Genomic DNA, 22969 nt, shown 5'->3' on the forward strand with positions numbered 1-22969 from the left:
ATGAAACACTGAAAACACCCAAAAAGCAAGAGACCGGCCCGACACAGACCAGCCCCAAGACAGGATCCAAAGAGCTGGAGGCTGGCCAGACACAGACCAGCCCCAAGACAGGATCCAAAGAGCTGGAGGCCGGCCAGACACAGACCAGCCCCAAGACAGGATCCAAAGAGCTGGAGGCTGGCCAGACACAGACCAGCCCCAAGACAGGATCCAAAGAGCTGGAGGCCGGCCAGACACAGACCAGCCCCAAGACAGGATCCAAAGAGCTGGAGGCCGGCCAGACACAGACCAGCCCCAAGACAGGATCCAAAGAGCTGGAGGCCGGCCAGACACAGACCAGCCCCAAGACAGGATCCAAAGAGCTGGAGGCCGGCCAGACACAGACCAGCCCCAATACAGGATCCAAAGAGCTAGAGGCCAGCCCCAAGACAGGACTCAGAGAGCTAGTGACCAGCCAGGCCCAGACCAGCCAGGACCCAGAGACAGGAGCCAGAGATGGCCCTAAAGAGATCCCCTGTACTGCTGCCTTCAGAGTTCAGAGGGTCCAACCACAGCTCCGCTTGGACAGTGATAAGACTGGATTTAGACCACAACCACCATTCTGGATGGATAAAGAAAAGTCTGGGTCTGAGAACAGGCCGAGGAGGACAGTACGCTCTCTGAGCTGCAGCAGTGAGCCCTTACCTGGCCCCATTGGGCCCCTGTTTAGTCATAACACTGATCCCCTTTCTAAGCCTCTCTCTAGCTCTGTCACGGACTCGCAGCCTGGACATAAAGACCCAGACCTCATCCACCCCCTAAATGACACCCAGCTCAGGCGTCTCTCCTCAGGCCCAAGCCCCTCAGGCCTCTTTCAGATCCCAGAGTGGCCTTCTCCAACCAATTCCAACCAGCTGGGAAAACGGGTCCTGAGGAAGCTCACCAAGTTCTACAGCTTGCCCAGTTTCTGCCACCTGTGGGTGCAGTGTGGGCACTACCAGGTGTGCTGCCCTGTCAGGGGACTTCAGATTGCCCCAAAGCTCAGATCTCCCCAAATCCCTGGTCCTCCTCTGGGTGTAGGAGACTCAGCTGTTGGTCTTGTTCCTCTGTGACTACAATAGATACCACTAACTTTCCTGCTCTACTGTAGCCAAGGTTAGCTCCTGGGTCGTATTCATTAGGCACACCGTAGCAACATGTTTTGCAATGGAAAATTAATGTTTCTTATTGTACAAGTTCAGGTAGTCCCACCTTGATCCAATCCGTTTTCTTCCATTTGGTGCCCGATGCATACGACCATGTAGTCTCCCTACCAACTGTTTCCCACAAACACCATTGTGATTTTAGGGTGCAGAGATGGCAGAGCTCTGAAGCCTTTTATTTATTCTTTTTTTATCAGATATCATTTTTTTAAGTGACACAGTCACACATCTCAGATAGATACACAATATGTCTTTAGTATTTATTACAAAATCAATCTAGATTTATTTATTTAATAATGTTCCATAATTTTTTTTTTTCTATAGTCATAAAATGCACTAAATGTGGTCTTGGTCAAAACACTTGGTCTTTGACATTAGTATTTTGCTCCCTTTCATTTAAACACATCAGTGAATAATTTGACAGTTAATTTTAAAATAAGAGATTAACAGTTAGAAAATCTGTAAAAGAAAATCAATCATAAGTGTATCTTTCCATCAGAAATAGACTGGTACATCTCCTGTGTCATGGGGACGTATCCCTTACTGTCCTCCAGGAAGTATAATTGATCCTGCATCACGGATGGGTTGAATCCCTCTTCGGCTAGCTTCACCTTCATCTGCTTGAACGTTCCAGTCACAGCCAGGGAATTCTGGGATTTTTAAAATAAAATAAATTACATTAAAATGTACGTTTTATGAATCTTAAGCATTTGAGAAAATCTTTAAAAAGGTACAATCTGGGATCAGGGAATCTCTTCAACATATCCCAGATGGTAGCTTTAAGCGCTTTGTAAATAAAAGGTATCATGACGATGATTGTAATTTGGACATTATTCCCATGGGTTCACCTGTATGCGTATGAAGCGTGGTCTAGCGTAGCTGGGCAGGCAGGTCTTGACGTGCTCTAGCGTGGCTTTACTGTCAAACTCCATGTCATCTTTCAGTTTGACCGCTGCCATTCCAACCCTCCCCTCGTGTCCTGTGGGGTACGTCACAAAGCACGATCACCAAGAGAGACAGCTGACTTTGATACATTTTCAGAAATTCTCATTGATTTTAAATTCTCCCCCTTTAAAGTCCTGGTCCTTCACAGCCAACATGAGAAGAAAACACTGGGTTAATAACTACACAATGATGTGACTGTGTGTGTTGTTATATGTAGCTATATGTACTATGTCAACTGTGTGTAGTGTATATAAAACATTCTGTGAATAAAACTATTCTATAAAAAAGATATGTTTAATGAGGTGACTGTAAATCGCTCTGGATAAGAGAGTCTGTTAAATGAACCTAGCTACCTCTGGATAAGAGAGTCTGTTAAATGAACCTAGCTACCTCTGGATAAGAGAGTCTGTTAAATGAACCTAGCTACCTCTGGATAAGAGAGTCTATTAAATGGACCTATCTACCTCTGGATAAGAGAGTCTGTTAAATGAACCTAGCTACCTCTGGATAAGAGAGTCTGTTAAATGAACCTAGCTACCTCTGGATAAGATTGTCTGCTAAATGACTAAAATGCAAAATCACCTGGAACCTTGACACCGTAGACGTTGGCTTCTTCGATACATTCCACCATGATCAGGTGCTCAGTCACTTCCGTGGTGGCCACGTTCTCTCCTTTCCACCTGGACGTTAACTCATATGAAAATAATTCAGACAGTAGCCTGGCCTAGAACCAAAAGAGCAAGCAGAAGCAGACTGCAAACACTTCCAAGAAGGAAGAAACCTAGAGAAACCCAGCTCATAACTCAACCTGCAGATGATTCACAGGACATGACAATTACATTACATCTATTGTATTAAACCCAGGTCATAACTCAATCTGCAGGTGATTGACAGGACAGGACAATAACATTACATCTATAGTTTTAAACCCAGCTCATAACTCAACCTGCAGGTGATTCACAGGACATGACAACACATTGTGTTTTTTTTACCTTTATTTAAATACGTTAAGTAAGATAAGAACAAATTCTTATTTTCAATGACAGCCAGTGGGTTAACTGCCTTGGTCAGAATGACAGATGTTTACCTTGTCAGCTCGGGGATTAGATCTTCCAACCTTTCGGTTACAAGTCCAACGCTCTAACCACTAGGCTACCTGCCGCCCCATAAAACTTTTTAACCCAGCTCATTATTAAACCTTTAGTTGATAACTACTAAAGTAAAACAGCTAAAGCGTTTCTGACCTGAAGGTGTCTCCGATTCGGTCCATGAAGTAAATAAAGCCCTCGTGGTCGATCCTCAGCAGGTCTCCACTGTTGAAGTACAGATCTCCCTTAACAAACACATCTCTCAGCTTCTTCCTGTCTGTCTGCTGCTGGTTATTAGCATAGCCACTGAACGGAGTCAGCGCCGTAATCTTGGCAACCAGCAACCCAGTTTCTCCTGAGGACCAAAACAACAAGTAATGGGGTGTGTGTGTGTGTGTGTGTGTGTGTGTGTGTGTGTGTGTGTGTGTGTGTGTGTGTGTGTGTGTGTGTGTGTGTGTGTATATATATATGTGTGTGTTCTCACCTTTAGGGACTTTGATACAGAAACCTCTAGAGTCTTTGACAGGTTCCTCTCTCTCTGTGTCATACTGAATCAGAGCGTAGGAGAAGCTTGCCTGCGAACACACATACAACAGACAGACAGACAGACAGACAGACAGACAGACAGACAGACAGACAGACATAACAAGAGAAAACAATGATACACCGTATCAATCAATCAATCACTCAAATGTATTTATAAAGCCCTTCTTACATCAGCTGATGTCACAAAGTGCTGTACAGAAACACAGCCTAAAACCCCAAACAGCAAGCAATGCAAGTGTAGAAGCACAGTGGCTAGAAAAAACTCCCTAGAAAGGCCGAAACCTAAGAAGAAACCTAGAGGAACCAGGCTATAATGGGTGGCCAGTCCTCTTCTGGCTGTGCCGGGTGGAGATTATAACAGAACATGGCCAAGATGTTCAAATGTTCATAGATGACCAGCAGGGTCAAATAATAACAATGTATGTACATATACAGTGTAATATGTCTATGTAGTTTAATGTATCTATGTAGTGTAATGCATCTATGTAGTGTAATGCATATATGTTGTGTAATGTATCGATGTAGTGTAATGCATATATGTAGTGTAAAGCATATATGTAGTGTAATGCATATATGTAGTGTAATGTATCTATGTAGTGTAATGCATATATGTAGTGTAAAGCATATATGTAGTGTAATGCATATATGTAGTGTAATGTATCTATGTAGTGTAATGCATATATGTTGTGTAAAGCATATATGTAGTGTAATGTATCTATGTAGTGTAAAGCATATATGTAGTGTAATGTATCTATGTAGTGTAATGCATATATCTAGTGTAATGTATCTATGTAGTGTAATGAATATATGTAGTGTAATGCATGTACATAGTATAATGCTTGTACAGTGCCTTTCAAAATTATTCACCCCCCTTGGCGTTTTCCTATTTTGTTGCACTACAACCTGTAATATGAAATAGATTTTTATTTAGATTTCATGTAATGGACATAAACAAAATAGTCCAAATAGGTGAAGTGAAATGGAAAAAATTACTTTTATCAAAACAAATTTAAAACTGAAAAGTGGTGAGTGCATATGTATTCACCCCCTTAGCTATGAAGCCTCTAAATAAGATCTGGTGCAACCAATTACCTTCAGAAGTCACATAATTAGTTAAATAAAGTCCACCTGTGTGCAATCTAAGTGTCACACGATCTGTCACATGATCTCAATATATATACACCTGTTCTGAAAGGCCCTAGAGTCTGCAACACCACTAAGCAAGGGGTACCACCAAGCAAGTAGCACTATGAAGTCCAAGGAGCTCTCCAAACAGGTCAGGGACAAAGTTGTGGAGAAGTACAGATCAGGGTTGGGTTATAAAATAATATCTGAAACTTTGAACATCCCACGGACAAACCTGCCAAGAGAGGGCCGCCCACCAAAACTCACGGACCAGGCAAGGAGGGCATTAATCAGAGGCAACAAAGAGACCAAAGATAACCCTGAAGGAGCTGCAAAGCTCCACAGTGGAGATTGGAGTATCTGTCCATAGGGCCACTTTAAGCCGTACACTCCACAGAGCTGGGCTTTACGGAAGAGTGTCCAGAAAAAAGCCATTGCTTAATTATGTGGAAGAAGGTACTCTGGTCAGATGAGACAAAAATGTAGCTTTTTGGCCATCAAGGGAAACACTATGTCTGGCGCAAACCCAACACCTCTCATCACCCCGAGAACACTATCCCCACAGTGAAGCATGTTACTGGAAGCATCATGCTATGGGGATGTTTTTCATCGGCAGGGACTGGGAAACTGGTCAGAATTGCAACACTCGAGTGGTTTAAGGGAAAATATTTAAATGTCTTGGAATGGCCTAGTCAAAGCCCAGACCTCAATCCAATTGAGAATCTGTGGTATGCCTTAAAGATTGCTGTACACCAGCGGAACCCATCCAACTTGAAGGAGCGGGAGCAGTTTTGCCTTGAAGAATGGCAAAAATCACAGTGGCTAGATGTGCCAAGCTTATAGAGACATACCCCAAGAGACTTACAGCTGTAATTGATGCAAAAGGTGGCTCTACAAAGTATTGACTTTGGGGCTGGTGAAGAGTTATGCACGCTCAAGTTTTCAGTTTTCAGTTTTTTCCACAAAGTTTGCTGCTTCAGTGTCTTTAGATATTTTTATCAGATGTTACTATGGAATACTGAAGTATAATTACAAGCATTTGATAAGTGTCAAAGGCTTTTATTGACAATTACATGAAGTTGATGCAAAGAGTCAATATTTGCAGTGTTGACCCTTCTATTCAAGACCTCTGCAATCCGCCCTGGCATGCTGTCAATTAACTTCTGTGCCACATCCTGACTGATGGCAGCCCATTCTTGCATAATCAATGCTTGGAGTTTGTCAGAATTTGTGGGTTTTTGTTTGTCCACCTGCCTCTTGAGGATTGACCACAAGTTCTCAATGGGATTAAGGTCTGGGGAGTTTCTGGCCATGGACCCAAAATATCGATGTTTTGTTCCCCGAGCCACTTAGTTATGCCTTATGGCAAGGTGCTCCATCATGCTGGAAAAGGCATTGTTCATCACCAAACTGTTCCTAGATGGTTGGGAGAAGTTGCTCTCGGAGGATGTGTTGGTACCATTCTTTATTCATGGCTGTGTTCTTAGGCAAAATTATGAGTTAGCCCCTCCCTTGGCTGAGAAGCAACCCCACACATGAATGGTCTCAGGATGCTTTACTGTTGGCATGACACAGGACTGATGGTAGCGCTCACCTTGCCTTCTCCGGACAAGCTTTTTCCCGGATGCCCCAAACAATCGGAAAGGGGATTCCTCAGAGAAAATGACTTCACCCCAGTCCTCAGCAGTCCAATCCCTGTACCTTTTGCAGAATATCAATCTGTACCTGATGTTTTTCCTGGAGAGAAGTGGCTTCTTTGCTGCCCTTCTTGACACCAGGCCATCCTCCAAAAGTCTTTGCCTCACTGTGCGTGCATATGAAATCACACCTGCCTGCTGCCATTCCTGAGCAAGCTCTGTACTGGTGGTTCCCCGATCCCACAGCTAAATCAACTTTAGGAGATGGTCCTGGTGCTTGCTGGACTATCTTGGGCGCCCTGAAGCCTTCTTCACAACAATTGAACCGTTCTCCTTGAAGTTCTTGATGATTCGATAAATGGTTGATTTAGGTGCAATCTTACCCTGCAGCAATATCCTTGCCTGTGAAGCCCTTTTTGTGCAAAGAAATGATGACGGCACGTGTTTCCTTGCAGGTAACCATGATTGACAGAGGAAGAACAATGATTCCAAACACCACCCTCCTTTTGAAGCTTCCAGTCTGTTATACAAACTCAATCAGATGACAGCGTGATCTCCAGCCTTGTCCTTGTCAACATTCACACCTGTGTTAACGAGAGAATCACTGACCTGATGTCAGCTGGTCCTATTGTGGCAGGGCTGAAATGCAGTGGAAATGTTTTTTGGGGATTCAGTTCATTTGCATGGCAAAGAGGGACTTTACAAATAATTGCAATTCATCTGATCACTCTTCATAACATTCTGGAGTATATGCAAATTGCCATCATACAAACTGAGGCAGCAGACTTTGTGAAAATTAAAAATTGTTTCATTCTCAAAACTTTTGGCCACGACTGTACAGTTGAAGTCAGAAGTTTTACATACACCTTAGCCAAATACATTACAACTCAGTTTTTTCCGCAATTCCTGACATTTAATCCTAGTAAAAATGCCCTGTCTTAGGTCAGTTAGGATCACCACTTTATTTTAAGAATGTGAAATGTCAGAATAGTAGAGAGAATGATTTATTTCAGCTTTCCCAGTTGGTCAGAAGTTTACATACACTCAATTAGTATTTTTTAGCATTGCCTTTAAATTGATTAACTTAGGTCAAGCCTTCCACAAGCTTCCCACAATAAGTTGGTTGAATTTTGGCCTATTCCTCCTGACAGAGCTTGTGTAACTGAGTCAGATTTTTAGGCCTCCTTGCTCGCACACGCTTTTTCAGTTCTGCCCACAAATGTTCTATAGGGTTGAGGTCAGGGCTTTGTGATGGCCACTCCAATACCTTGACTTCATTGTCTTTAAGCCATTTTGCCACAACTTTGGAAGTATGCTTGGGGTCATTGTCCATTTGGAAGACACATTTGCAACTAAGCTTTAACTTCCTGACTGATGTCTTGAGATGTTGCTTCAATATATCCACATAATTTTCCTCCCTCATGATGCCATCTATTTTGTGAACTGCACCAGTCCCTCCTGCAGCAAAGGACCCACAACATGATGCTGCCACCCCCGTGTTTCACGGTTGGGATATTTTTTATTTTTTTTTGTACTGGCCCCCCGTGGGAATCGAACCCACAACCCTGGTGTTGCACACACCATGCTGGCGTCGCAAACACCATGCTCGACCAACTGAGCCACAGGAAATGCCTGGGATGGTATTCTTCGGCTTGCAAACCTCCTCCCTTTTCCTCCAAACATAACAATGGTCATTATGGACAAACAGTTCTATTTTTGTTAAATCAAACCAGAGGACATTTCTCCAAAAAGTACAATCTTTTTCCCCATGTGCAGTTGCAAACCGTAGTCTGGCTTTTTCATGGCAGTTTTGGAGCAGTGGCTTCTTCCTTGCTGAGCGGCCTTTCAGGTTACGTCAATATAGGACTCGTTTTACTGTGGATATAGATACTTTTATACCTGTTTCCTCCAGCATCTTCACAAGGTCCTTTGCTGTTGTTCTGGGATTGATTTGCACTTTTCGCACCAAAGTACGTTCATCTCTAGGAGACAGAAGCCATCTCCTTCCTGAGCGGTATGACAGCTGCGTGGTTCCATGGTGTTTATACTTGCGTACTACTGTTTTTACAGATGAACGTGGTACCTTCAGGCATTTGGAAATTTCTCCCAAGGATGAACCAGACTTGTGGAGGTCTACCATTTTTTTCTGAGGTCTTGGCTGATTTCTTTTGATTTTCCCATGATGTCAAGCAAAGAGGCACTGCGTTTGAAGGTAGGCCTTGAAATACATCCACAGGTACACCTCCAATTGACTCAAATTATGTCAATTAACCTATCAGAAGTTTCTAAAGCCATGACCTCATTTTTGGTAATTTTGCAAGTGTATGTAAACTTCCGACTTCAACTGTATGTAGTGTAATGTATGTATGTAGTATAATGTATGTATGTAGTGTAAAGCATCTATGTAGTGTAATGCATCTATGTACTGTAATGCATCTATGTAGCGTAATGTATCTATGTAGTGTAATGTGTGTATGTAGTATAATGTATCTATGTAGTGTAATGTATCTATGTAGTGTAATGTGTGTATGTAGTGTAATGTATCTATGTAGCGTAATGTATCTATGTAGTGTAATGTATCTATGTAGTGTAATGTATATATGTAGTGTAATGTATCTGTGTAATGTATGTACGTAATGTATCTATGTAGTCTAATATATCTATGTAGTGCAATGTATGTATGTAGTGTAATGTATCTATGTAGTGTAATGTATCTACTGTATGTAGTGTAATGTATCTACTGTATGTAGTGTAATGTATCTATGTAGTGTAATGTATATATGTAGTGTAATGTATCTACTGTATGTAGTGTAATGTTATGTATGTAGTGTAATGTATCTATGTAGTGTAATGTATATATGTAGTGTAATGTATGCAGTCCTTCCCCAGGAGCTCTTCCCGTTCCATGATCTCGCCATCACGGTTGACAACTCCATTGTGTCCTCCTCCCAGAGTGCTAAGAGCCTTGGCGTGACCCTGGACAACACCCCGTCGTTCTCCGCTAACATCAAGGTGGTGACCTGATCCTGTAGGTTCATGCTCTACAACATTCGCAGAGTACGACCCTGCCTTACACAGGAAGCGGCACAGGCCCTAATCCAGGCACTTGTCATCTCCCATCTGGATTACTGCAACTCGCTGTTGGCAGGGTTCCCTGCTTGTGCCATTAAACCCCTACAACTCATCCAGAACGCCGCAGCCCGTCTGGTGTTCAACCTTCCCAAGTTCTCTCACGTCACCCCGCTCCTCCGCACACTCCACTGGCTTCCAGTTGAAGCTCGCATCTGCTACAAGACCATGGTGCTTGCCTACGGAGCTGTGAGGGGAACGGCACCTCCGTACCTTCAGGCTTTGATCAGTCCCTACACCCAAAGAAGGGCACTGCGTTCATCCACCTCTGGCCTGCTCGCCTCCCTACCTCTGCGGAAGCACAGTTCCCACTCAGCCCAGTCAAAACTGTTCGCTGCTCTGGCACCCCAATGGTGGAACAAGCTCCCTCACGACGCCAGGACAACGGAGTCAATCACCACCTTCCGGAGACACCTGAAACCCCACCTCTTTAAGGAATACCTGGGATAGGATAAAGTAATCCTTCTAACGTAATGTATCTACTTTATGTAGTATAATGCATCTATGTAGAGTAATGTATCTATGTAGTATAATGTATCTATGTAGTGTAATTTATCTACTGTATGCAGTATAATGTATGTATGTAGTGTAATCTATCTACTGTATGTAGTATAATGTATGTATCTAGTGTAACGTATCTATGTAATGTAATGTATCTATGTAGTATAATGTATCTATGTAGTGTAATATATGTATGTAGTGTAATGTATCTACTGTATGTAGTATAATGTATCTATGTAGTGTAATGTATCTACTGTATGTAGTGTAATGTATCTATGTAGTGTAATGTTTGTATGTAGTGTAATGTATCTACTGTATGTAGTGTATCTATGTAGTGTAATGTATGTATGTATGTAGTGTAATGTATATATGTAGTGTAATGTATCTACTGTATGTAGTGTATCTATGTAGTGTAATGTATGTATGTAGTGTAATGTATATATGTAGTGTAATGTATATATGTAGTGTAATGTATGTATGTAGTGTAATGGATGTATGTAGTGTAATGTATCTATGTAGTGTAATGTATGTATGTAGTGTAATGTATGTATGTAGTGTAATGTATGTATGTAGTGTAATGTATCTATGTAGTGTAATGTATGTATGTAGTGTAATGTATGTATGTAGTGTAATGTATCTATGTAGTGTAATGTATGTATGTAGTGTAATGTATATATGTAGTGTAATGTATGTATGTAGTGTAACGTATATATGTAGTGCAATGTATATATGTAGTATAATGTATCTATGTAGTGTAATGTATATATGTAGTGTAATGTATCTACTGTATGTAGTGTATCTATGTAGTGTAATGTATATACTGTATGTAGTGTAATGTATCTATGTAGTGTAATGTTTGTATGTAGTGTAATGTATCTACTGTATGTAGTGTATCTATGTAGTGTAATGTTTGTATGTACTGTAATGTTTGTATGTACTGTAATGTATCTATGTAGTGTAATGGATGTATGTAGTGTAATGTATATATGTAGTGTAATGTAGCTACTGTATGTAGTGTATCTATGTAATGTAATGTATGTATGTAGTGTAACGTATATATGTAGTGTAATGTATATATGTAGTGTAATGTATGTATGTTGTCTAATGGATGTATGTAGTGTAATGTATCTATGTAGTGTAATGTATCTATGTAGTGTAATGTATGTATGTAGTGTAATGTGTATACTGTATGTAGTGTAATGTACGTATGTAGTGTAATGTATGTATGCAGTGTAATACCTATGTAATACGAGTATATAATAACGATGAATATAGTATCGTGCCACCAGAAAACAAAGATGTTCTACTTCTACTTGAGTTTCCATACAGAACAGTGTCCTGACACACTTCATCACACTGACATAAACCGTCTCACATAGACTGTCAGGAATAGAAACAAGGTAGTCTTTCTCAGAAGCTCAGTGTCTGCATCCCAACGGCACCCTATTCCCTATATAGTGCGCTACATTTGACCAGAGCCCTATTGACCCTGGTTGAAAGTGGTGCACTATAAAGGGAATAGGCTGATATTTGGAACATAGCAGCCATTATTGTCCCAGAAAGTAGTCTCACTTTATGAAGGAAGTGCTCTTTGCCGATCGCTCCGACTTTCCCGATGTAGTTCATGAAGCCGACGTTTCCCTCGGTGGCTCCATAACATTCACAGACACGGACGTCACCAAAACGCTGCAGGAACTCTGACCAGGTGTCTGCTCTAAGCCCGTTACCCAGGGCCAGACGTACCTTGTGATGCCTGTCATTATCTTTCTGAGGACAGGAGAGGAGAGGAGAGGAGAGGAGAGGAGAGGAGAGGAGAGGAGAGGAGAGGAGAGGAGAGGAGAGGAGAGGAGAGGAGAGGAGAGGAGAGGAGAGGAGAGGGGTGAGGAGAGGAGAGGTGAGGAGAGAGGTGAGGAGAGAAGAGGAGAGGAGAGAAGAGGTGAGGATCGGAGAGAGGTGAGGAGCGGAGAGGAGAGGATAGAGGTGAGGAGAGGAGGAGAGAGGAGGAGTGGAGAGGAGAGAGGATAGGATGTACAGGTATTTGGTTTACATTGATTAATGATTTAATACTACCAGCCCATTTATTTTTGGTCTTTAATGGTCTGAATGATGAAAGTAACAGGAGGCATGTGTTCCAGTACCTTGGGTGAGTTACAGAGGTACCTCATGATCTCTCCTATGTACTGGATCACTGTCACCTTGTGTTTCCTGCAGTCATCCCAGAAGTTAGAGGCAGAGAATTTACGCCTCAGGACAACGGTGTTGCCTGAGAGGAGAAGATAAAGCACTCAACAGAGCTCAGAACCTCATGGACAAACAAAATAACTCACTAACTGACTGACAAAATGATTACCTAACAAACTAACTCACTGACTGACTAAATGATTACCTAACTATCTAACTAACTCACTAACTGACTGACTAAATGATTACCTAACTAACTGACTGACAAAATGATTACCTAACAAACTCACTGACTGACTAAATGATTACCTAACTATCGAACTGACTGACTAAATGATTACCTAACTAACTAACTCACTAACTGACTAAATGATTACCTAACTAACTAACTCACTGACTGACTAAATGATTACCTAACTAACTAACTAACTAACTAACTAACTAACTAACTAACTAACTAACTAACTAACTAACTAACTAACTAACTAACTAACTAACTAACTAACTAACTAACTAACTGACTGACTGACTGACTAAATGATTACCTAACTATCTAACTACCTCCCTAACTGACTGACTAAATGATTACATAACTAACTCACTGACGAAATGATTACCTAACAAACTAACTGACTGACTAAATTATTACCTAACTAACTAACTAACTAACTCATTGACTGACTAAATTATTACCTAACTAACTAACTAACTAACTAACTAACTAACTAACTAACTAACTAACTAACTAACTAACTAACTAACTAACTAACTAACTAACTAACTAACTAACTAACTAACTAACTAACTAACTAACTAACTAACTCACTGACTGACTGACTGACTGACTGACTGACTGACTGACTGACTGACTAAATGATTACCTAACTATCTAACTAACTCACTAACTGACTGACTAAATGATTACATAACTAACTCACGGACGAAATGATTACCTAACAAACTAACTAACTGACTGACTAAATGATTACCTAACTAACTGACTGACAAAATGATTACCTAACAAACTCACTGACTGACTACTAAATGATTACCTAACTATCTAACTGACTGATCAAATGATTACGTAACTAACTAACTCACTAACTGACTAAATGATTACCTAACTAACTAACTAACTCACTGACTGACTAAATGATTACCTAACTAACTAACTAACTAACTAACTAACTAACTAACTAACTAACTAACTAACTAACTAACTAACTAACTAACTAACTAACTAACTAACTAACTAACTAACTAACTAACTAACTAACTAACTAACTAACTGACTGACTGACTGACTAAATGATTACCTAACTATCTAACTACCTCCCTAACTGACTGACTAAATGATTACATAACTAACTCACTGACGAAATGATTACCTAACAAACTAAATAACTGACTGACTAAATTATTACCTAACTAACTAACTAACTCATTGACTGACTAAATGATTACCTAACTAACTAACTAACTAACTAACTAACTAACTAACTAACTAACTAACTAACTAACTAACTAACTAACTAACTAACTAACTAACTAACTAACTCACTGACTGACTGACTGACTGACTGACTGACTGACTGACTGACTGACTAAATGATTACCTAACTATCTAACTAACTCACTAACTGACTGACTAAATGATTACATAACTAACTCATGGACGAAATGATTACCTAACAAACTAACTAACTGACTGACTAAATGATTACCTAACTAAATAAATAACTAACTCACTGACTGACGAAATGATTACCTAACAAACTAACTAACTCACTAACTGACTGACTAAATGATTACCTAACTAACAAACTAACTCACTGACTGACTAAATGATTACCTAACTAACTAACTAACTAACTAACTAACTAACTAACTAACTAACTAACTAACTAACTAACTAACTAACTAACTAACTAACTAACTAACTAACTAACTAACTAACTAACTAACTCACTGACTGACTGACTGACTGACTGACTGACTAAATTATTAACTAACTAACTCACTCACTGACTGACTAAATTATTACCTAACAAACTAACTCACTAACTGACTAAATGATTACCTAACAAACTAACTCACTGACTGACTAAATGAATACCTAACTAACTAACTCACTAACTAACTAACTCACTGACTGACTAAATTATTACCTTACTAACTAACTCACAGACTGACTAAATGATTACCTAACTAACTAACTCACTGACTGACAAAATGATTACCTAACTAACTAACTCACTAACTGACTGACTAAATGATTACCTAACTAACTAACTGACTGACTAAATGATTAACTAACTAACTCACAAACTGACTAAATGATTACCTAACTAACTCACTAACTGACTGACAAAATGATTACCTACAAACTAACTCACTGACTGACTAAATGATTACCTAACTAACTGACTGACTGACTAAATGATTACCTAACTAACTCACTAACTGACTGACAAAATGATTACCTAACTAACTAACTGACTGACTGACTAAATAATTAACTAACTCACAAAATTATTACCTACAAACTAACTCACTGACTGACTAAATGATTACCTAACTAACTGACTGACTGACTAAATTATTACCTAACTAACTCATTAACTGACTGACTAAATGATTACCTAACTAACTAACTGACTGACTGACTAAATGATTACCTAACAAACTAACTCACTGACTGACAAAAGTATTACCTACAAACTAACTGACTGACTGACTAAATGATTACCTAACTAACTCACTATCTGACTAAATGATTACCTAACTAACTGATTGACTGACTAAATGATTACCTAACCAACTAACTAACTGACTGTCTAAATGATTACCTAACTAACTAACTAACTGACTAAATGATTACCTAACTAACTGACTGACTGACTAAATGATTACCTAACTAACTCACTATCTGACTAAATGATTACCTAACTAACTGATAGACTGACTAAATGATTACCTAACCAACTAACTAATTGACTGACTAAATGATTACCTACCTAACTAACTAACTAACTAACTAACTAACTAACTAACTAACTAACTAACTAACTAACTAACTAACTAACTAACTAACTGACTGACTGACTGACTGACTGACTGACTGACTGACTGACTGACTGACTAAATGATTACCTAACTAACTAACTAACTAACTAACTAACTAAGTAACTAACTAACTAACTAACTAACTAACTAACTAACTAACTAACTAACTAACTAACTAAAGCACAGTCCCCTTTGAATGGTTCTGGTTAGGGCCAGGAGTTGTTTCTGACCATGTTACTGGACCAGGAAGGAATAACTCTGGGCCCTGACTGACTGACTAAATGATTACCTAACTAACTCACTAACTGACTGACAAAATGATTACCTAACTAACTAACTGACTCACTGACTAAATGATTACCTAACTAACTCATTAACTGACTGACTAAATGATTACCTAACTAACTAACTGACTGACTGACTAAATGATTACCTAACAAACCAACTCACTGACTGACAAAAGTATTACCTACAAACTAACTCACTGACTGACTAAATGATTACCTAACTAACTCACTATCTGACTAAATGATTACCTAACTAACTGATTGACTGACTAAATGATTACTTAACTAACTGACTGACTAACTGATTACCTAACTAACTAACTAACTAACTAACTAACTAACTAACTAACTAACTAACTAACTAACTAACTAACTAACTAACTAACTAACTAACTAACTAACTAACTAACTAACTAACTAACTAACTAACTAACTGTCACGTCCTGACCAGTAGAAGGGGTTATTTGTTATTGTAGTTTGGTCAGGACGTGGCAGGGGGTATTTGTTTTATGTGGTTTGGGCTGGTTGTGTTTATAGGAGGGTGTTTGATTTATTATTCCGGGGTTTTGGGCACTGTTCTATGTTTATGTATTTCTATGTTTAGTCTAGTCATTTGTATTTCTATGTTTAGTTTATTGGGGGTTGGACTCTCAATTGGAGGCAGGTGTTTTCTAGTTGCCTCTGATTGAGGGTCCTATAAATAGGTATGTGTTTGTATTAGTATTTTGTGGGAAATTGTGCTGTGTATAGCTTTGTGCCTTACCGGCCTGTTATTAGTCATTGTGTTTTTTGTGTTTGTTTTGGTTTACCTTCTTTGTCCTTAATAAAAAGAAGATGAGTGCACATATTCCTGCTGCGTTTTTGTCCACTCTACCCTACGACAACCGTGACAGAATCTCCCACCAAACACGGACCAAGCAGCGGAGGAAGGAGCAAAAGGTGGACTGTCGGGAGTTTTGGACTTGGGAGGAAATTCTGGCGGGAGAGGGTCCATGGAGGAAGTCTGGTGAGGACCGGGAACGCTACTGGGGAACATGGCTGGCTAGGAAGCCGGAGAGGCTTGTCTTGGGGGGGGCACACGGGTAGTTTGGCTGGGCAAGGCAGTAGACCTAAGCCAGCTCCCCGTGCTTTTTATGAGAAGCAGGTGAAGAAGAGAGCGCCGGAGTATGCGGAAGTGCGCACGATTTCGCCCGCTCTACGCACGGCAACCATCAGACAGCCCAGTTCGCCCTGTGCCAGCACTTCGCTTGTGCAGGGCTACTAGTTCCATCCAGCCAGGACGGGTTGTGCAGGAGGTGCGATCGAGACCTCCAGTGCGTCTCCACGGCCCGGTATATCCAGTATCAGCACCACGCACCAGGCCTCCAGTTCGTCAGCCCAGTCCAATTCAGCCTGTTCCCGCTCCTCACACTAGCCTTGAAGTGCGTGTCTCCAGTCTGATACCTCCAGTACCAGCACCACGCACTAGGCTTCCAGTGCATCAGCCCAGTCCAGTATGTCCTGTGCCCGCTCCTCGCACTAGCCTTAAAGTGTGTGTCTCCAGTCTGGTAGCTCCACTACCAGCCCCACGCACTAGGCTTCCAGTGCGTCAGCTCAGTCTCGAGCTTCCGACGACAGTACTCCGTCCAGAGTGTCCGAAGACAGTGCCCCGTCCAGAGTGTCCGAAGACAGTGCCCCGTCCAGAGTGTCCGAAGACAGTGCCCCGTCCAGAGTGTCCGAAGACAGTGCCCCGTCCAGAGTGTCCGAAGACAGTGCCCCGTCCAGAGTGTCCGAAGACAGTGCCCCGTCCAGAGTATCCGGCAACAGTACCCCGTCCAGAGTATCCGGCAACAGTGTATAGTCCGGAACCGAGTGTGACGGCCTACAGTCCAGAGCTCATAGAGTCGTCCTACAGTCCAGAGCTCATAGAGTCGTCCTACAGTCCAGAGCTCATAAAGTATAGTACAGGGTCTACAGTGACATGTGTCAGGCCGAGGTATTTGGGAGGAGTGGACTGGTCAGGGGGTGGTTTTAGGCCCGAGCCTAAGCTACCTCCAATGTAGGAGGTTTGGGGAGGGGGGGGGTGTATGCACGAGTGTCGTCGGTGACGGCAGCCACCCTCCCTTCCCTCCCTTTAGTTTAGGGGATTTATTTTGTTTTGGGTTTATTTTGTTTATTTGCGTGAGGTGCATCCGGGATGTGCACCTTTGGGGGGGGGGGGGTACTGTCACGTCCTGACCTGTAGAAGGGGTTATTTGTTATTGTAGTTTGGTCAGGACGTGGCAGGGGGCAGGGGGTATTTGTTTTATGTGGTTCGGGCTGGTTGTGTTTATAGGAGGGTGTTTGATTTATTATTCTGGGGTTTTGGGCACTGTTCTATGTTTATGTATTTCTATGTTTAGTCTAGTCATTTGTATTTCTATGTTTAGTTTATTGGGGGTTGGACTCTCAATTGGAGGCAGGTATTTTCTAGTTGCCTCTGATTGAGGGTCCTATAAATAGGTATGTGTTTGTATTAGTATTTTGTGGGAGATTGTGCTGTGTATAGCTTTGTGCCTTACCGGCCTGTTATTAGTCGTTGTGTTTTTTGTGTACGTGTTTGTTTTGGTTGACCTACTTTGTCCTTAACAAAAAGAAGATGAGTGCACATATTCCTGCTGCGTTTTGGTCCACTCTACCCTACGACAACTGTGACTAACTAACTAACTAACTAACTAACTAACTAACTAACTAACTAACTAACTAACTAACTAACTAACTAACTAACTAACTAACTAACTAACTAACTAACTAACTAACTAACTAACTAACTAAGTAACTAAAGCACAGTCCCCTTTGAATGGTTCTGGTTAGGGCCAGGAGTTGTTCTTGACCATGTTACTGGACCAGGAAGGAATAACTCTGGGCCCTAGTTAAAAGCTACAGCACCACTAAGGCCTAGGAATTTTTCCTGGTTGATTTGAGAGTCTAAGGTCATTATTGACATAAACAGCATTGAACTCTGGGGTTGCGTCTCAAATGTAACCCTATTCCCTATATAGTGCACTACTTTTGACCAGAGCCACATGGACCCTGGTCAAAAACAAAAGTAGTGCACTATAAAGGGAATAGGATGCCATTTTGAATACACTCAGGAACTTTGGTTTGAAATACTAGAAGTCACCACAGAGCCAAGTCACCTCTACTCCAACGCCCAGAGTAAAGAGACACTCCATTAAACAACCCTTAGTAAACCCTGGTCAACATCATAACAACATTATTACACATGACGGCCCTCAAATAATATGGAACGTGTATTCAGAGACATTTGCATTTTTTATCTTCATCATCAGTGCCAAGTCAGGCGGCTAGCAGAGTAATTTTTGTAGAGAAATTCAATTATTATGTTTTTCTCTCTCCATTTGAATTCCATTTGAATGTAGTTATTGTAATTACTAGAGATGGCATGGAACCAGTGCTGAAGCAATTCTGAAGCAGTTCTGAAACAGATCTAAAGAAGTTCTGAACCAGATCTAGAGAAGTTCTGAACCAGTTCTGAACCAGATCTAAAGAAGTTCTGAACCAGATCTAAAGAAGTTCAGAACCAGTTCTGAACCAGATCTAGTGAAGTTCTGAACCAGATCTAGTGAAGTTCTGAACCAGTTCTGAAGCAGATCTAAAGAAGTTCTGAACCAGTTCTTAAGAAGTTCTGAACCAGTTCAGCTCTTCACACCTCATATCTTTCTCCCATATACTGCACTGCAGGAATTGAACCCACGACCTGGCCGCTGCCAGAACATCACTCTCACCAACTGTGCTATACAGTACAGTAGAGTACCTCTCTCTATGGCTCCAGTCAGACCCATCATGAAGCCAGCGGTGTGGTAGAGAGGCAGGTAGATGTAGATGACATCATCAGAGGCCACACCTGAGATGGCCTGCATAGAGGAGGCCATGTACAGCCTCTCATGTGTGATGACCGCAGCCTTCGGCAGACCTTAGGAAGAAACACCAGGAAGGGCAGGAAACAGAGAATCAAGGCTGATGTAAATCTCAAATGGTACCTTATATCTTTGAGCAATCAGAGTTGTGCTATCTAAGAATATTTACCTGTGTGGCATAAACATCAGTAGTATTTTGTTTAATTCACACTACAGGGCTGACCAGAGTCATGCTGTACTGGTCTGGACATCAGTAGTATTCTGTCTAATTCACACTACAGGGCTGATCAGAGTCATACTGTACTGGTCTGGACATCAGTAGTATTCTGTCTAATTCACACTACAGGGCTGATCGGAGTCATACTGTACTGCTCTGGACATCAGTAGTATTCTGTCTAATTCACACTACAGGGCTGACCAGAGTCATACTGTACTGGTCTGGACATCAGTAGTATTCTGTCCAATTCACACTACAGGGATGACCAGAGTCATACTGTACTGGTCTGGACATCAGTAGTATTCTGTCTAATTCACACTACAGGGCTGATCAGAGTCATACTGTACTGGTCTGGACATCAGTAGTATTCTGTCTAATTCACACTACAGGGCTGACCAGAGTCATACTGTACTGGTCTGGACATCAGTAGTATTCTGTCTAATTCACACTACAGGGCTGATCAGAGTCATACTGTACTGGTCTGGACATCAGAAGTATTCTGTCTAATTCACACTACAGGGCTGATCAGAGTCATACTGTACTGGTCTGGACATCAGTAGTATTCTGTCTAATTCACACTACAGGGCTGACCAGAGTCATACTGTACTGGTCTGGACATTTTATTTTTCACATTGTTCTTTCTAGCACACTTCCTGCAACTATGCTGGATGCATAACCAGGCCAGTCCAGTCCAGCTTGGCTTGGCCCAGCTTACCTGTAGTTCCTGATGTAAAGATGTAGAGGGCAGGGCTCTTTAAGGTGACCTTTGACCTGAGCTGTGGGTCCAGAGGTTGATCTGAGGACTGCTGTATCCTGCTGCTGCTCAGAGTATTCACACCCTCCGTCACACACTTCTCCTCCTCCTCACCCAGCACAAACACACTTACACTCTGCTCCCTCAGGGTGGGGAGCACCTCCTCTACCGCTCCACGCAACTCTGGGGGGAGAAGAGAGGGAGGGACATAGACAGAGCAAGCATGAGACAGAATCCTATTCATTCTGGCCTGTGCACTACTAGCACTGCCTCCCACTAGCTGCATAGAGGGAAAGGAGGATACCTAGTCAGTTGTACAGCTGAATGCATTTAACCCAACCCCTCTGAATCATAGAGGTGTGGGGGCTGACATACTCAACATCCACGTTTTCAGCACCCAGAGAACAGTGGGTTAACTGCCTTGCTCAGGAGCAGAACGACAGATTTTTACCTTGTAACCTTGGGAATTCGATCCAGCAACCTTTCGGTTACTGGCCCAACACCTTTTGGTTACTGGCCCAACGCTCTAACCACTAGGCTACCTTTCGGTTACTGGACCAACGCTCTAACCACTAGGCTACCTTTCGGTTACTGGCCCAACGCTCTAACCACTAGGCTACCTTCCGGTTACTGGCCCAAAGCTCTAACCACTAGGCTACCTTTCGGTTACTGGCCCAACGCTCTAACTACTAGGCTACCTTTCGGTTACTGGCCCAAAGCTCTAACCACTAGGCTACCTTTCGGTTACTGGCCCAACGCTCTAACCACTAGGCTACCTTTCGGTTACTGGCCCAAAGCTCTAACCACTAGGCTACCTTTCGGTTACTGGCCCAACGCTCTAACCACTAGGCTACCTTTCGGTTACTGGCCCAACGCTCTAACCACTAGGCTACCTTTCGGTTACTGGCCCAACGCTCTAACCACTAGGCTACCTTTCGGTTACTGGCCCAAAGCTCTAACCACTAGGCTACCTTTCGCTTACTGGCCCAACGCTCTAATTACTAGGCTGCCTTTCGGTTACTGGCCCAACGCTCTAACCACTAGGCTACCTTTCGGTTACTGGCCCAACGCTCTAACTACTAGGCTACCTTTCGGTTACTGGCCCAAAGCTCTAACCACTAGGCTACCTTTCGGTTACTGGCCCAACGCTCTAACCACTAGGCTACCTTTCGGTTACTGGCCCAAAGCTCTAACCACTAGGCTACCTTTCGGTTACTGGCCCAACGCTCTAACTACTAGGCTACCTTTCGGTTACTGGCCCAAAGCTCTAACCACTAGGCTACCTTTCGGTTACTGGCCCAATGCTCTAACTACAAGGCTACCTTTCGGTTACTGGCCCAACGCTCTAACCACTAGACTACCTTTCGGTTACTGGCCCAACGCTCTAACCACTAGGCTACCTTTCGGTTACTGGCCCAACGCTCTAACCACTAGGCTACCTTTCGGTTACTGGCCCAACGCACTAACCACTAGGCTACCTGCCCATCTTGACAGCATAGGTCTCTAAACTAGTTATTGTAGGTATATGAATTATTACTCAAAATAGATGTATTAACAATAATATTGTAAACAGCAACACCAAGGTAAGTGGGCTGGGCTTACCTGAAGCAGCCAGGAGCACGTTGGTTCTGCAGCAGGTGAAACAGTGCAATAAGGACTTGGACCTGATGTTGTAGTTGAGCAGAGCAGCTGTACATCCAAGTTTAGCCAGGGCCAGCCAGATAAACACATACATGGGCTCGTTACCCATGAAGAGGGCGACAGTGTCCCCTTCCTTCACGCTGGCGTGCTGTGAGAGCGCCCGGGCCAACTTGTTGCTCTGCTTGTCAACATCCCGGTATGTATACGAACTCTTCTCGAATACAATAAACTGTTTGTTGGGGTGTTTTTTGACCTTATCGAGAAAACAGTCCAGCATGCTGTAGAACGGTTTGCTCCTCTTGATTCTGTTCATTCGGAACCCGAGTACGATGCAAGTCACTGTGTAGCGCAGGTCCTGCATAAGGTAAGGATTTCTGAGATAAAGGAAGAGTGGCAGTATAGCCAATCCTGCCAATATGGTATATAATAACACGTACATATTGAAAGTTAAGGTCTACTTCTTTGTGATTGTCAATAAAAGGTGTCTCCTTCTTGGCCGTGCTGTTTAAGAAAGTAACGGGTTATTGCAACCCCTCCAGTCCACAACTCTCCACGACCTTTGGATGCATGTAGGCGTGAAATCCGCAACAGCCAATGGCTTTGCGAGGAATATAATATAAGGAAGTGGTAGGCTATTCCATTCTTCTAATTATGACCATGGCAGTGACATATTACAGACAGACACCTCTAGGGCATTGACCTCCATGGGCGGACTGGCCAGTCTAACATTTTTTTTCCAGGTACACAATGAAAATGATCTGGATAATAATGG

General features: G+C 42.1%; 1 protein-coding gene across 1 annotated transcript; it reads right to left on the reverse strand.

Annotated features, from left to right (window-relative positions):
• Positions 1–1328: 1328 nt before the first annotated feature.
• Positions 1329–22750, reverse strand: LOC106595315 (long-chain fatty acid transport protein 2). Its single transcript, XM_045689644.2, has 10 exons — positions 22159–22750; positions 20518–20739; positions 19483–19641; positions 12291–12415; positions 11725–11919; positions 3699–3789; positions 3371–3569; positions 2709–2806; positions 2030–2160; positions 1329–1831 (listed from the first exon to the last, which is right to left on the reverse strand). Exons 1-10 carry the CDS (start codon positions 22634–22636, stop codon positions 1658–1660), a joined length of 1872 nt encoding a protein of 623 aa, XP_045545600.1. The 5' UTR covers positions 22637–22750; the 3' UTR covers positions 1329–1657.
• Positions 22751–22969: the final 219 nt, after the last annotated feature.

This window comes from Salmo salar, chromosome 11 (genome assembly GCF_965601325.2).
Source record: "Salmo salar chromosome 11, fSalSal1, whole genome shotgun sequence".
In the NCBI taxonomy this organism is placed as follows: domain Eukaryota; kingdom Metazoa; phylum Chordata; class Actinopteri; order Salmoniformes; family Salmonidae; genus Salmo; species Salmo salar.